The 14,305-nt window shown below is 52.1% G+C and overlaps 1 protein-coding gene across 2 annotated transcripts in view; it reads right to left on the bottom strand.

The window, feature by feature from the left end:
• Positions 1-2,490: 2,490 nt before the first annotated feature.
• The window catches only part of FRMD7 (FERM domain containing 7), a 28,219-nt gene continuing 16,404 nt past the window's right edge, over positions 2,491-14,305 (bottom strand). The window contains exons 4-12 of one of the 2 annotated variants that reach the window (XM_075068902.1): positions 13,137-13,215; positions 10,595-10,692; positions 8,937-9,051; positions 8,606-8,753; positions 6,903-6,998; positions 6,011-6,174; positions 5,290-5,358; positions 5,130-5,205; positions 2,491-4,162 (exon numbers count right to left, since the gene is read on the bottom strand). In XM_075068902.1, the coding sequence (XP_074925003.1) occupies positions 3,107-4,162; positions 5,130-5,205; positions 5,290-5,358; positions 6,011-6,174; positions 6,903-6,998; positions 8,606-8,753; positions 8,937-9,051; positions 10,595-10,692; positions 13,137-13,215 (1,901 nt within the window). In that variant the 3' untranslated portion in view covers positions 2,491-3,106. The remainder of the gene's footprint in view (positions 4,163-5,129; positions 5,206-5,289; positions 5,359-6,010; positions 6,175-6,902; positions 6,999-8,605; positions 8,754-8,936; positions 9,052-10,594; positions 10,693-13,136; positions 13,216-14,305) is intronic. The other variant, XM_075068903.1, reaches the window with a different exon arrangement.

Genomic DNA, 14,305 nt, shown 5'->3' with positions numbered 1-14,305 from the left:
CCCCCCCACCAGCTCCTCCATTTTCAGGCAGAGCTGAGCTGGCCCTGAGCGGTAGCAGCACAAAGGGGCATACGGCTGCACTCAGCACACGACTGTCACTCACAGGAGTGCTGCAGGGGCTTGCAGGGCTGCTGGTAAAGCCATTTCTGCCAGTGGGGGCCCTACCGCACTACTGAGCTGGTAGCAATGGAACAAAAGCTCCGGAGCTATCTAGCTGGCGCCAGACCCTTTGTAAGCAATGGAACTTTTTCGTCCCGTTTTTGCCAAAAAAAACTATTGGGCTGTCTGCGGCACTTAATATCATGGCCGATAATGCAATTGCTATGGCTGGGGCGGGCGGTGTGGTCCCCACAACTTTGGGGGGGGGTGGTCCCCCCAAACTTTTTCAGTCACCACCCCCTCCCATCCTTTGCACTCCCACCACCAGGTGCAGCCCATTCCCTTGTGGGGGCTGACCTGGGCCACACCACATCCCCCCACCGAGCCCTCCTAGGGTGGTGTGCTCCACAGTTTGGGGACCGCTGCCCTAGGCTGTAGTATGAGCCACCCAGGGAGCCCCTGGCAGCTGTGGGGAGCCCCAGGCCTTCCTGGGAGTGGGGGAGCCAGCAAGCAGCCCTCCAGGGCAGGTGGAGGGTCCAGGGCTCCCTATAGGAGCTGGGTTCCCTGGGCAGCTCTTACCAGGGCCTGGCTTCTGGCCAGTCAGAGGGTTATGGCCTTAGGGGTCGGGGAGGTAGGGTGTAGGTGCCCCTGGGCCATGGGTGCTTCTGCTGTGTCTAAAAAAAAAAAAAAAAAAAAGCAGTGTGGGCTAGGAGCAGGTCATTTGTTTTAGTGTCCAGCTTCAGAACGAAGACGAGGGCTTGAAAAATACAGGGTGGGCAGCATCCTGCTAACCCCAGTTGTCTTGACTTCATTTGATGTTTGTGGCTTTCCCAGGCGTGTGCCCAGCAAAGCCACTGTAGCACGTAGCCCGGCCGTCTGGTCTGCTTGCTCCTTGCCAGGCAAGTGTGTGACCGTCAGTGCACTGCCGGGGCACTTTCTAGCCGTGGCCTACAGGACTGGGCAGCAAGCACGACAGCAGCTCACAGCGCTCTGCTTGGGGCTCTTGGACTTATTTTTTTTTTCTTACAAAGGTTTGCTGGGTTTAGATGTTTTAAAAACTAAAATACCAGGTTCAGAACAGGAATTGCCACTTTCCTGGCCCTGTGGCTGGTAAATAGAAAAGCTAATCAGAAAACATCAATATCTGACATTTTTCCACACCCGAAAAAGGCAACTTTTTTTTGCAAAAATATGTTCCTTTTTTTTGCCTTTCCCTAGTAACCACAGTGTCTTACTTTGCAAGTTGGGAGTGCCACTGGGAGCCTGTCTCGCTGCACAGCACTCACTCATTACAGGTTATTCCAGGTGAGCGCCGTGTTTGTGCATCTGCTGCTCCATTCACTACTGGCGGGTGGGACAGTTCAGCCAGCCTGAAGTGTTCTAGCACCGCACCTCAGTGCTTCTGCCAGGTCTCTTGAATTGAGGGGTCGAGAAGCCTGTGTCTCTGGGAGCTCAGTGTTTGTCTCCTCCCAGGTTTGGGCCCCACCAGGCAGTGCTTGTATGGCCGCATGCTGTCCCTTAGCGGAAGGAAGGAGAGCGGTGGACGTGAGTGGCAAAGACACGGTCAGTTGTAATGGGAAGTACCTTTCCGCCTCACCGCAGACGGGGACAGTCTGCAGGGCAGCCACCAAAAACGATTTACAAACAGATGTACAAAATCTGTGTCTCAGCAGCGTCTTTGGCTGAAGATGCTCTGGCTAGGGAAGAGGCGGCATTCACTCCCTACACAAATCAGGATGCTGGTGGCCAACACACTGGGCTGCAACTCCAACGTATTTCGAGCCAACCTGCCTAGAGGCTTGGGCGAGGCTCTCTGCCGCACCATCTCTGGTTAGAAGAGAGGCGCTCCTCGCCAGCATTAATTATGTGGCAGGGTCAAAAGACAAGCGGTTGGCGTCACAGAGGGGGTTCCATTGTGATCAGGAGCTGGGGCATATGGCGATGCCATAACAAATGTTCTGTTAACCAGAGCCGGCTCTGACTTTTTTGCCGCCCCAAGCAAAAAAAACACCTGTGGGCCAGCCGGAGCAGTGGGGGGGGCGGGGACAAACAAACCTGCGAGCCGGCAAGGGGGAAAACCTGTGGGGCAGACAGAGCGTGGGTGCAGGGGGACTCCCGGGAGATAGAGAAGGGGGGTGGCCAGGGCAACCTTCAGCGGGAAGCTCGCAGCGCAGCCTTCCAGGAGGGCTCTGCACTGCTCCAGTCGGAGGGGAGGGAAGGACGTGGGCTGCCCTGCCGCGCTTGCTACAAACCTGGCACCGCCCAGCAGGGTGCTACCCTCCTCTGCACCACTGCCCGCTACAGGACAGCTGGAGCAGCGAACCAAAAAGAAAAAAACCAGCAGGGGCAGCCCAAAGCGGCGAAGCAAAAATAAGAAAAAGGATTGGAGGGACGCCGCCCCTTGGAATCTGCCGCCCCAAGCACCAGCTTGCTCGGCTGGTGCCTGGAGCCAGCCCTGTGGTTAACGCACTCACCGGTCTCCCCAAACAGGCTCCCAATGATATTCGGGCCAGCTTGACGTCTCGCTCTCTCTCCCTTAGAAACAGACATTTTAGCAGTTTTCATTTACTCTATTCCCCTGGCGGAGGCGCATGGAGGTGACATTTCTGTGGGCGTGCTGTCGGACAGTGGTTCTCCACCTTCCATGCATCGGGACCCTTGTTCCCCAGTAGCCATGAACTGACCGGTGCTTGCTTGCCATTTCGCAGTTTGGGTGAGCCCAGTGGACGTGACGAGCTGACCCCTGCTCGTTGAGAACCTCGATGTAGGAGATTTTGCTGGGGTGCCCGCTGTTGGCTACTTTTTTCTTGCCTGTTGCCTAGATCTTTATGTCCTAGAGCTCCCCTGTCGTCCATTAACACAGTCTCTGCAGCTGATTGTACTCACGCAACACGAACCCGTCACAATGCTTAGCAAGGAGGAGGGAGCAGCACCACACAGAAATGACTTTCCTGTTCCTTCAAGCTGGCTTTGGAAATCTCTGTGCTCTCAAGCCGATTGGAGACGGTTACGTGAAATAACTGGACATGCCCATTGAAGTTCTTGCTTCTGCGCTGCTTGTCGCAAACGACACCTCTTCATCCTCCTCCTCCAGCTGGAGGCTGCCTGAGGACAGACGCACCCGGGCCAGGGGCGACTTTCCTACCCGGCCATACAGAGAGTAGTAATCGACGTGGAGGAGATCCGGGTCTGAGTCGCTGGACTCGGTCCCGCTGGCCACGCCGCGTTCAGCCGGGCGTGGAGCTGCAGGGGGGTTGGACAGCCCTTGCTGGGCGAGCACGGACCTTAAAATACTCGCTTTTCTACTGCTCAGAGCAGGGCAAGGGCCCAGCGGCCTGAACTCCGATCCATATGGGAAATGGATGGTTTTCATATCGGACTGGCTCCAGGATCTTCTAGGCAGTTGCTCTTGATTGCTGTAGTCAAACTCCCCAGCCAGGGCTCTGCTCTCCTCTTCTAGGTGTCTGCTGACACAGCAAGTCCTAGGCAAGGCCTCAGGCTGCAGCTCCTTCATCCGGGCCGGGCCTGGCCATCTCTTGGGAGGTTTCATTGCCATGGGGCTAGGGCCACTCAGCCCCCTCCCTGCTTCCTCGGCGGCGGCTGGCGTGAGGCGTGGTCCTGGGGGAGGCCTGTCCACGTAGAAGAACACTTGTGGAGATGTCGTCTCCAGCGGCTGGCTGACAGAAGGGATGTAGGGCACATCTGTGTAGCTCAGCTGCCTGGAGGTGACCTCCCGCATGTTGCCAGCTGAGGTGCTTTTACTGTTTCCAGCGAGCGTGTGGCTGGGCTGGAAGGAGGTCAGCGGGCGGCGCTGCCCGAAGCCATCAGCCGGCTCCCACTCCAGCTCCAGCTCGGCGTAGGCCAACGGGAAGCCTGAGCTGCTTTTGGAATGGGGCAGGAGCTTGGAGTCAGCTTCAGGCTTGGAGCGCTCCAGCTCTGCTGCGAACGTCACCTCCATGGAGGAATTCCGCCTCCTGCTGTCCAGCATGGGATCCGACACATGGACTCCGTTTGTGTGCCTGTAACAGGCTCTGCTGCCGTAGGCCAGGCGCAGGTCTTCAACCTAGGGAGACAGAGCAGGGCCTGTTAGGGTACGGGAAGACCCTGGAAAGGGGAGGAGGGGTCTCTCTCTCTCCTATTCATTTTTACTGCTTTCTAATCATTGCATCTCCAAGAACAACCAGATGGATAAATACTGTTCCGTAGCCCATTGGGTCCCCCTTCCCTCCAGCACCCAAACCAGCAAACAGACGAAAGCCACATCTGCCTCACCCCAGCTCTCCGGGGAGGCTCCAGAGGTGAGCCAAGGCCAGTTACAAACAGTGAAGACCAGGTGGTTCCCCCCCACCCCACTTGAGGCGCCCTGAGGGCACCTGTCAGCCATGGGTGAGGCTTTCACACTCACGCACCTGCCTTGCGGCCAGATTCTGCTCTCAGCACAGGCAGGGCAGAGGTCAGTGAAAGTCAACCTGAGCCATGCGGTTCCAGTCAGACCTTGGCAGGGTGTGGCCGTGAGGGTGGTGAGGCATGAAGTGAAGTTCCACCGGCTAGGCTACCTCAGTGGTACCACTTCACTTCCCCTGTCGCCAGGAGCCACGAAGAGAACCCTAACCCGGGTTGGGATGGGGGATGAACACCCCCTGGTCGAGTGGGAAACACGGGAATGTGGGTCTCCGGAGTGGTGGTGTCCTACGCACACATGCCCCATTACAGTGCAGCACGAACCACCGTGCAAGGGGCAGATAATGTACCCAGTGCTTCCCATGCACACTTTGCGGTGGTGTACGCAAGCGCTGGCCCCACTCTGGGGTTCGCTCCTTCGCTGTTCACATCCCAGCTCACAGAGCACTGGACACATGCTCCCCCGGTCACTGCTGCACCATGCCCCCCCAAATCCCCGGGGGATGGCCCAGCCTGGGATCCCGCGCCACCGCTTTCTCTCCAGTGCAGCAAAGGCTGCGGAGGAATGATTACCCAGGCCTGGGGGCCAGTGACTTTTCCCATCAGGGACACTGAGGAGAGCGCAGTACCTGTTTGGACACATCTGTGAGGAGGTCTGGGGACGAGCGGCACTGCCTTTCATGGTACCGAGCCGGATAGTGTTTCCTGCAAAGCCAAGACACACTGGTCACTTTCCCATTGCAAATAGCCCTTGAAATGCTACAAAGCAGTCTCCTCCCCTGCCAATACCTCTCAAACGGCGCGCTCGTCCCCTTCCCCTTGCGCCCGTGCTCCAGCAGCTGCCGTTGGGTTCTGCCGCTGGCAAGGACAAAAAAACACCTGTGAAAAACCGGTTCTAATGGTGCTGCCCGTACAGCATGGGACTGTAACCTCTGCTGTAGCCAGCACAGAGGCCAGGGCTAGCTCATGCCTTGCACTACAGGCCTGGACAAAGGAGTTTGAGGTTCAGGCCGGCCTGGCCCTGCTCTGCTGGGCAAGATGCAGAGGGTGGGGGTACAAGGGTAATGGAGGAAGCCAGACAAGACCTGCGACTTGGAGGAGACTCTCGGGGCTAGAGCCCTGGCATATGGCTCAGTCCAACTGATTGGCTCCAAGGCTACAAATCACCGTGTAGACGTTAGGCTCAGGCTGGAGCCAGAGCTCTGGGATCCTTCACCCTCGCAGGGACCCAGAGCTTAAGCCAGAGTGAGTATCTACAAAGCAATCATTGGGCCCAAGCCCCCTGCGCCACTTCAGCTGACCTGGGCCAGCCATGGGGGTTTTTAATTCCTGGGGGGAGACAGCCTTTGTCCCACTGCTGCCCTCCCAGGGCTACGTGCTCATCAGGCTGTGCCTAAAGACACAAGCTAGCACCACGTTTCCTTCTCCCGCTTTGCACCACACCGCTAACGCTGGCAAAGAGACATTTGTTTTCTTTATGGTATTACTGGAACTAGTGCGAGCAATTTACCTATAGCGGAAACTTGAACCTTTGCTGCACAGGAGGGCTTTGGGTTTGGATTGTGGTTCTTCAGAAAGTCGAAAAAAAGCATGATACTCCACACACGTCTTCCAAAACGCTTTGCACGCATCTCTGCTTGCCATGGTAAACTCTAAGGTGTCCTTGCACAAAGCCTGGATGGGAACCGGACATGTGAAACACAACCCAAAGGGTTAATCCCTGTTGAAAAGTCATAGTGAAAATACGAGCACTTTTTCACACACGAAGACATGCACCTTTGTGCAGAGAGTGATGCAGGACTGGCCTGTGAACCCTGCAACCCCAGGCCTCTCAATGGACTTAGAGCTGAAACTGGGTGTGGGTCTCATTGGGACAGGGTGAGGGGCCCTGGTCTGATGTATACAGGCCACTAGTTGTGGGCTTACCCCTAGCAATGCCTGGGGCAGCTGAATGTCTAACTAGGCTGTCAGCTGGAAATACTCAGGGACCACAAAAGTGTTCTCCATATACACATTGTGAAGGCCTACCCGGTCTGTGCCCCTTGGGCTTCACACATATTTCACCAGCAGGAGGAGACACTTCTCTGGACAAATAAGAGAAAGGTGCAGTGAGAGACCACACCCCAACAGTGACACAGCCCAAGGGAGCACATTTTATTTGAAGTACATGAACTCAGTGACAGGGAGAGACAAGAGACCATGGCCCCACCTCTTTTAAAAGAGAGAAGGGGTGGCATGGGAGCAGGGCCACATTCGGGTGCCAGTGACACCACACACACACACATACTGTTAAGAAGGTTTTGCCTCTCCTGCCAACCTTGACAAAGCCCTGCTAACTATTCCTTGCTTGATACAAACATGTGATCTTCAACCCTGGCAGCTGGCAGTAACGTGGTACTTACAGAGATATTTGCATGTAGTTTGATTAGAAAATGTTTCCTCTTAAAACTCAGTTTCCGAATTTTGGCCCAGTTGAATGTGTTAATCTTTGTGTTCCCCTGCAATGACAACGCATTGGTCATGGTCAAATCATTACTGGCCAGGGCCTTGAGCTGGCAAAATGCACTCAGCTTCTATTGACTCCCATGAGTGTAGAGGGTGCTCCAAGGATTTGACCTCAAACCCTGCTCACTTCACAGTCCCACCAATTTACCAACATCAGTTTACCCTGCCTCCGAGGGGATGTGTCAGACAAGCAGATTTGGACCCACCCAGGAAGGATAAGCCTACAGGGCCTGATCCTGTGTTAATGGAAGTTAATAGCAAAGCTCCAAGGGCCTGGAAAGACTGCCATTAATTTCAGTGGGCTCTGGCCTAGACCCCGGTCGATTTCAGTGGGCTGGGATCAGGCCCTTAATGAGGCGGGGGTGCTCCATCCTCTGTCTGCTGGGCACAGTGCAGTCATTATGTACATCATTCAGCCATGAACCTATCTAAAACGTACTTGTATGGCTCTGGCATGCATCCTCTCGGGGCAGCAAGCTTTAAAAAGAACCCTCAGCACAACTGGTGATTGTCACCTTTCTAACACCAAGCACTGTGTTCTTACATAGAAAACAACTGGGCTTTACAGAAGCCATGTGTGTGTGTGTCTAGCTCGCTGACTAAACTGCCAGACAGAGCATCACTTGCCTTAGAACATGCTACACAGGCTGCTAGTTATTAACAATGGGCCAGTAATTATGATTTTCTTCCACCACAAGTGGCTTTGCAGGTTGGCATTAGTCTAGGCAAGGCTGCCCCACTTCATGCAGGAAAAGCAGAGGTATGTAGTTACACTGCTCATATGTCATGATTATAGCACTAGGTAATTGCATAGCCATTCCACGGCTATTTTTGCTTGAAGATTATACGGGAAACATGTGGCACTGCCCTGGAAAATGAGCGTCTTACTTCTTAAACACACTAGTTTACAAGGGGCAAACAACACAGATTCTCAAAGTGGGCACCTCCCACATCAGTGGGAAGCCACGTCTGGAGCTGTAGGATGGGATTTGTCACTGCTGGCTGGAGTTCAGGGGCTTGTCCAGCTTGAACAAACGCCAAGGGGAATGTTTCAAAACGCTTTGTTTGGACGTTTTCAAAATGAAAAATTCAGATGTTTGGTTCAAAACAATTTTTTGTCTAGAAATTTAAGCTAATTTGGCTGAAAAGGGTTAAAAGGGGGGAAAAAAGATTAAAATGGAAACAAAACTTTTCAATTGACCGGAAACAAAAAAAATAGATTTTTGGTTTGTTTGTGACTATTCTTGAGATTTTTTTTGACTTTTCAGACAGCAAACAATTTCCAACTCTCAAAATTATTGGTCCTAGGACAGAAAACCATCTCCCCCTGGCTCTTAGCAGGCTTGGTAGTGATGAAGATAGTGAAGTGCTTGGATTTCAGACAGGGGCCTACAACAACAAATGTTTATGTCCCTTATCTACTCACTACAGCACCTATCTACAGAGCGTGTCCCGTCCCTAGGGTGATTTCTTGGTGCAAGAGGACGTCACGTAGGCTCTGGTACAGCTAAAAGGCCTCTGATGAGAATGGAAGGAAAAGCTTTTCCAGAAGGGTCCCATTGCATCGTACGATAGGAATTTAAAAGGGAAATGTTATTACCCGTAAAACCAGCACTCCCATGTGCGTGACAGCCAGATTGATCTGCGTCCCTTCCCCATCACTTGCGGGGTGGGGTCTAATCCCATACATTTCTAACTTCCTGGCTACGTCCAACAGGTGAACGTCCGACTCAGCTGGCGTCTTCCCACTAGGCAAGGAAGAGGGTTATAAGTCTAATGACATTAGAATAAATAGCCCCTCTAAAGTCCTCTGACAGCACCCCCACATACTGTATAAACCAGTCTCTGCTATAGGTATTTAACATCCGTGCTGTGAAAGGAGCAGATACATTCTGAGCTGTGTATGACACAAGTGCAGATGAAATGCTCACACGTGCTTCTGGTGATAATGCATGATCTTATCATCTAAATATTCCTGGTTGGGTAAATACTGGTGGCTCTCCAGGTGCTTCTTATCTGTTTCTTCGTAAAAGTCCCCCAGCTCAGCTGTATGGAAAGAAAGGAAGAGCGGCATTTAGCAATGCCTATTGAGGAGACGATAGCAGGCAAACTGAATGAGTAATCAGACCACTGACTTCGCTGATCGCTGCAAGACCATAGACATGGTATGGCGGGATGGAAAGAGCCCAGACAGAGAAAGGCAACTCCCAGCTCTTCCTAAATGTGATGCTTCTGCTGTTCTCTCAGTGGTTTGAGCATTGGCTTCCTAAACCCAGGGTTGTGAGCTCAATCCTTGAGGGGACCACTTAGGGATCTGGGGCAAAAATCTGTCTGGGAATTGGTCTTACTAGGTGATCTCCTGAGGTCCCTTCCAACCCTGAGTCTATGAATGTCTAGGACCTGGTCCTGTCTCACTGATGTCAGTAAGAGTTTTGATGGGAGCAATGACACATGGTTCTGACACATCAGTGACACACGGTTCTGACAACAGGGCTCTTCCTACCACAAGGGCTTTAATGGGCATGGAAGGGACCCCACACCTTAAAAGGGGCACTCAGCCCCGCAACAGACGAGGGCCTAGCTAAGCCAGACTAAAGGCCTCATTCTTCCAATCTCACTTGTGTCAGTAAGGATTGCTCACATGACTAAGGGTCAAGAGGTCTAACTGGAGATCCAGATGCCTTCACTCAACCTTTCCATTTTAGATCATGGTGGCCCTTGACCCTGTGGCTGGGAGGCCATGCAGGCTCCATAAAGTGACTCTTGGGGAAGGCTGAAGGCCAAGGGAACAAGGCATCCCTGACTGGACCACGGTGTGTGAGACTCTGAGAGCTGGTCCCCCAAGGGACACTAAATAGCCTGGGCCATCTTGCTAGTCAAAGACCTTTTCCACTGTGGTAACGCCCTCCCTGCTGTTCTGAGATGTACAGATATTTCCGATCGAAAAGCTCAGGGAACACAGCCAGGCAAATACACATTAACTTGACTCATTTCACTCCAGTTCAGCAACTCGGCCCTCCTCTGCAAGAACTTGGGCTTGGGCTTCCTTTACACACGTGCTCAAGCCCCCTTGCTTTGCTGGACTGGCACTTTTGGGCTTGGTCTCGCTCCTATCACAGCCAGAGAAAGATTCCTAGGGACTTCAGTGGAAGCTGACTCGCCCCTGACCTGCAACCCTCTCTCCCGAGAGCAGTCCCTCGTGCCCGCTGCTAGGCCTGCTCTCCTGCCGCCAGGCCGGCGCTGAAGCATGCTGGGCTGATTTCACTCAAACCTCTGGCTGCAAAAGCCAGATGATGGGATATAATAGTGAGTCAGCTCTGTGCAAGGACTGGGCAAACAGGCAGCGTTTGTCACACATCCACTGCTTTGCCCTGCCATCCAGGGCAAAGCTTAGGGGTTGGTTTGTAAGCTAAGCCATGCTTTGGAAATGAATAGTTAAATGAGGGCTTTTGGAACAATACACCGTTTTTCAGGGCCAGTTGTGATCACTTAGGCTGACCTCCTGCATAACGCAGGCCAGAGAATGTCACCCCGGGCTGCCCGTGTGGTCGAATCAGAGCGGCTCTACAGCACGCTTGTCTGTCCTTACACTGCAAGAGGTGCGACACCAGCAAAGCGGCGCTGTTCTCACTGCAGGGGAGCCTCCCACCTGCCAGGTCCCTCTTGATTTGAAGGGTAAAGAGATACCTGCAAACGAAGAGAGAACAGTTTCCTGACAGAGAGCAAACGTTCCCGCTCCCAGCTCAGACTAGTTAGTAAGCAACACAGCCAGCCCATCTCCTGCAGTGGGGACTTTGCTAGACGGGGACCCTCCAGGAGTCCGTTAGGCTTTGCACTGGTGAAAGGCTCAACCCTGCAAGAAGCTGAGATCCTTCACCTGCCACTTCTGCTCAAGTGGCAGTGCCAGGTCAGGGTGGATGGTGATCCATCATCTGGCGATACGCAGATGGAAGGCAGTACATGCAGACCTGGCGAGAGACAATGTGGACCCCGGCACATCATGTTCACTGGAGCCCCTCCCCCACTCATTTCATGTCAGTTACAGACATTTTTGAGGCCCCAGTCCAACTGGCCCCATTTCCCCTGCCTGACCCAGAGCCCAGGGCCGTCAATGGGAGCGTTTCCACTGAGACGGATGGGCTCTGGCTCAGACCCTGTGAGTGTTCAGTGTCCCAGGAGAGGGGCTCCTTTCACTCCAAGAGCACAGAGACGGGACGGGTGGTACATATGGGGCTCTGAGTCTGAGCCATGCTGGTTCACAACCATGTGCGAACGCAGGGCTTTCCAGAGGGGCTCCACTAGAGAACGGGTCATGGGGTGTGTTAGGCAGCTCGAGTGACTAGATAAGAAGAGAGAAAGGGATTTTCACTCTTTGTATGTCTCTTTGCTGAGTTCAGAACTTAGCCATAACAGCGTCAGAGTTATGTAACAATGAAACTGGCTTGTATGTCTTAGCTGTAAAATCCTTGGTCTGTGCAAACAAGTAAAACCCAAGCCCACAAAAAACAGACCAGACAGAAGAATAAACACCTGCTGTAAGATAAAAATTACTGGCTGGAGCCAGTGGAGGAGGACAGATGTAGACAGTTAGGCAAAAGGGTATTAGTTTAGGGGATTTATGCATGTGAATGGTTTACTGAGGGGGTCATACTAGAAAGGTATGCAGATAGGCAAAATGAGTCTGTGCAAAGTTACAGAACCGAGGAGGAAAGCTAAATGACTGACCCCAAGTGACTGGAGAGGACATACGGGAAGAACAGAGCAGAGATTTGAAAAAGTCGCCCTGTCCCCGGGAAGGGTAATGTCAGCACTCGCTGTCCTGGCCATAGTGGGGTTTGCATGTAGCTGTGATGGTGAGGTGATCACGGCATTGTCTTAAAATGCCCAGAATAAAGGCTAAAAGGAACTGGTCAAGTCTCAGTTCAAGTGGATCTTGTTTTACCCCCAACAGTTCTTTCATTACCACCAGCGACAGGGATTTCTTCAAATCCGAGAACTCTGCTGCTAGCATGGCTGCGAAACCAATGCAGGTAGGGCTTGCGGAGGGAGTCACTTGCCTCGTAGGCTGTCCCAGAAGTAAAGACATAAGCAGATAGTTTTCCAGAGGGAAGAGAAGTTGATGATGGGAAAGGGGTAGGGAGGGACTCGCCTTCGGAGCCAGGCTGGTAGCTGCAGCCGTCCGATGCAGGTAGGAGGCGGCTCTGCCTGAGTAGGGGCTGGCACAGGAGATGACCTGGCACCTCCCCCACCCACAATAACTGGACTTTGGGTATCCGGTCAGTAGATCTGACCGGACACCAGCATGTCCCCTTTTCAACTGGACTTTCTGGTTGAAAATTGGACAATTGGCCACCCTAGAATCCAGTCCCCTGCTATCGCAGAAAACCCTAACATGTAACCCCATTCATAAACTTATCTAGGTCCATTGTAGACCCAGACAATCAGCCAGTAGCCTGGTGTGAGTCTGATTTTAAACTCAGATCATTTTACACATTGTAAAGAAGCATTGTAGAAGCTGGTAGTTTTAGCAGCAGGGTCCGGAACAACTGAATCTTTCGACATCCAGCGTGTGAGACGCAGTTTGGGATTGTGAGATGAGGTGTGTCACTTGGGTCTTTATCAGAGAAATAACACTGACATTTGAATGGCAAACTGTAGGTTTCAGAGTGAATGCAACACTTCAAACTATGGGGCAGTTCACATCTCTCAGAGCTACTCTTAGATTGGCTAAAGAATCTGCATGAAACCACTGCATTGGTTTTACACTTGGTTCGTGTCTGTAATGTTTTCTCCAAATACATAATTCTGCACTAAAAGGTAGAATTCTGCAGTAGATTTACAGATCACAGGAAACCCCAAACAATGCCTTGCAAATAAAAATCTGCAGTGTATGGCTATGGCTAATGGACAAATAAAGATGATGGATTAGGCAGAATTCCTTGTGTTTCTAAACAGAGGGTCAGAGAAAGAAATATTTGCAACAGATAAAGTTGCACTTATAGTCAAAATGACTACTGCTAGGGGGCTTCTTTTGGCTGCAGACACTGAATGTTTTAGACAATGAAGACTGAGTTACAAAGCCTCTAGTAGCGAATAAAAATATAAACAATGAAAAAAAACCAGTACTGTACCTTGTCAACTCTTCTCTCAGATGTCCAGGGTCCACTGGGAAAAATTTCACCATAAATTTGAAAAGAACCTCCTTAGGATCTTAAAACACAATATCTTCATAAGTTTTATTTCAAATGTCTGTTGAGAACATTTACAAATCTCTTCACACACCCTGCACCCACACACACTGGGGAGTAAATCACTTTTTTCTTTACAAATTTGGCCCTGATGGGTGCTGGGCATCTGGGATGTGATCCTGCAGGGTGCTGAGCCCAGGCTTCAGTTCAGCCCCATACTTAAGCAGAGCCTCAACTTGAACCACATGAGCAGGGCTATTGAAGTCAATGGGAAAATGGCCCCACTCCAGTAAACAGGACAGTCCCGATGATTCAAATTAAACATGTGCTTGAGTGCTGCCCTGGACTGGGACAGGGTGCTCAGTACCTGGCTGGATTGAGCCAAAGCAGAGCATGTGCTGTTCCCATTGGAGGCCAATCACCTCACAGGACTGGGCTCATCATGCTGCTCCTTTGCCCACTGAATTCAAGAGGACCAGAGGGTCTGAACTTACCCAATGATGTTTAGCATTTCTTAATGTGGCTATCCCAGTGGGGCTCTAGCCAGCCATCTATTCTGAATCAGACTTTCCCATTGGGGGTGGACAATACCGCACAGCGACAACAGCCCCTCCACAGACGATACTGGCATGCAGTGAAACCCCAAACAAACGGAAAATGTAACCAGCCCCTGCTACAGGGCCCAGAGGAGGAGTACGGAAGAAACAAGCCCTCCAATGGCTAGTTTGTGCACTGAGAGGCAAATTCTGCTATCGGAGCTGCAGGATCAACTCAGATAAATGTAATTGCAGGGTTGTTTTCGGCAGGGAGGGGCTGTTGGCAGGCATGTAATTGGAAAAATCCTGTGGTGCACCATATTCCCAGCACCCAAGTCTGCCCACAGCTCCACCCCGATAAATCCTGTAGGCATCTGTGTGGGTTTAACGAAGGGCAGACTTTGGACCTCAACAGCATTTTAAAGCCCTTTGTGTCTCGGCCACATGTGGGCTAGAAGGGGAAGCCAAACGGAATGACGTGGCCTACAAAAGGGCACCGATAAATGGCCAAACTTGAGTAGAGTTGATTCCGGGGCCCCAACTGCCTTTCTGTGGAATAATGGACACCGATCTGTT

Source organism: Chelonoidis abingdonii, chromosome 8, assembly GCF_003597395.2.
Source record: "Chelonoidis abingdonii isolate Lonesome George chromosome 8, CheloAbing_2.0, whole genome shotgun sequence".
Lineage (NCBI taxonomy): Eukaryota > Metazoa > Chordata > Testudines > Testudinidae > Chelonoidis > Chelonoidis abingdonii.
This window is presented reverse-complemented; position numbering and strand designations above follow the sequence as displayed.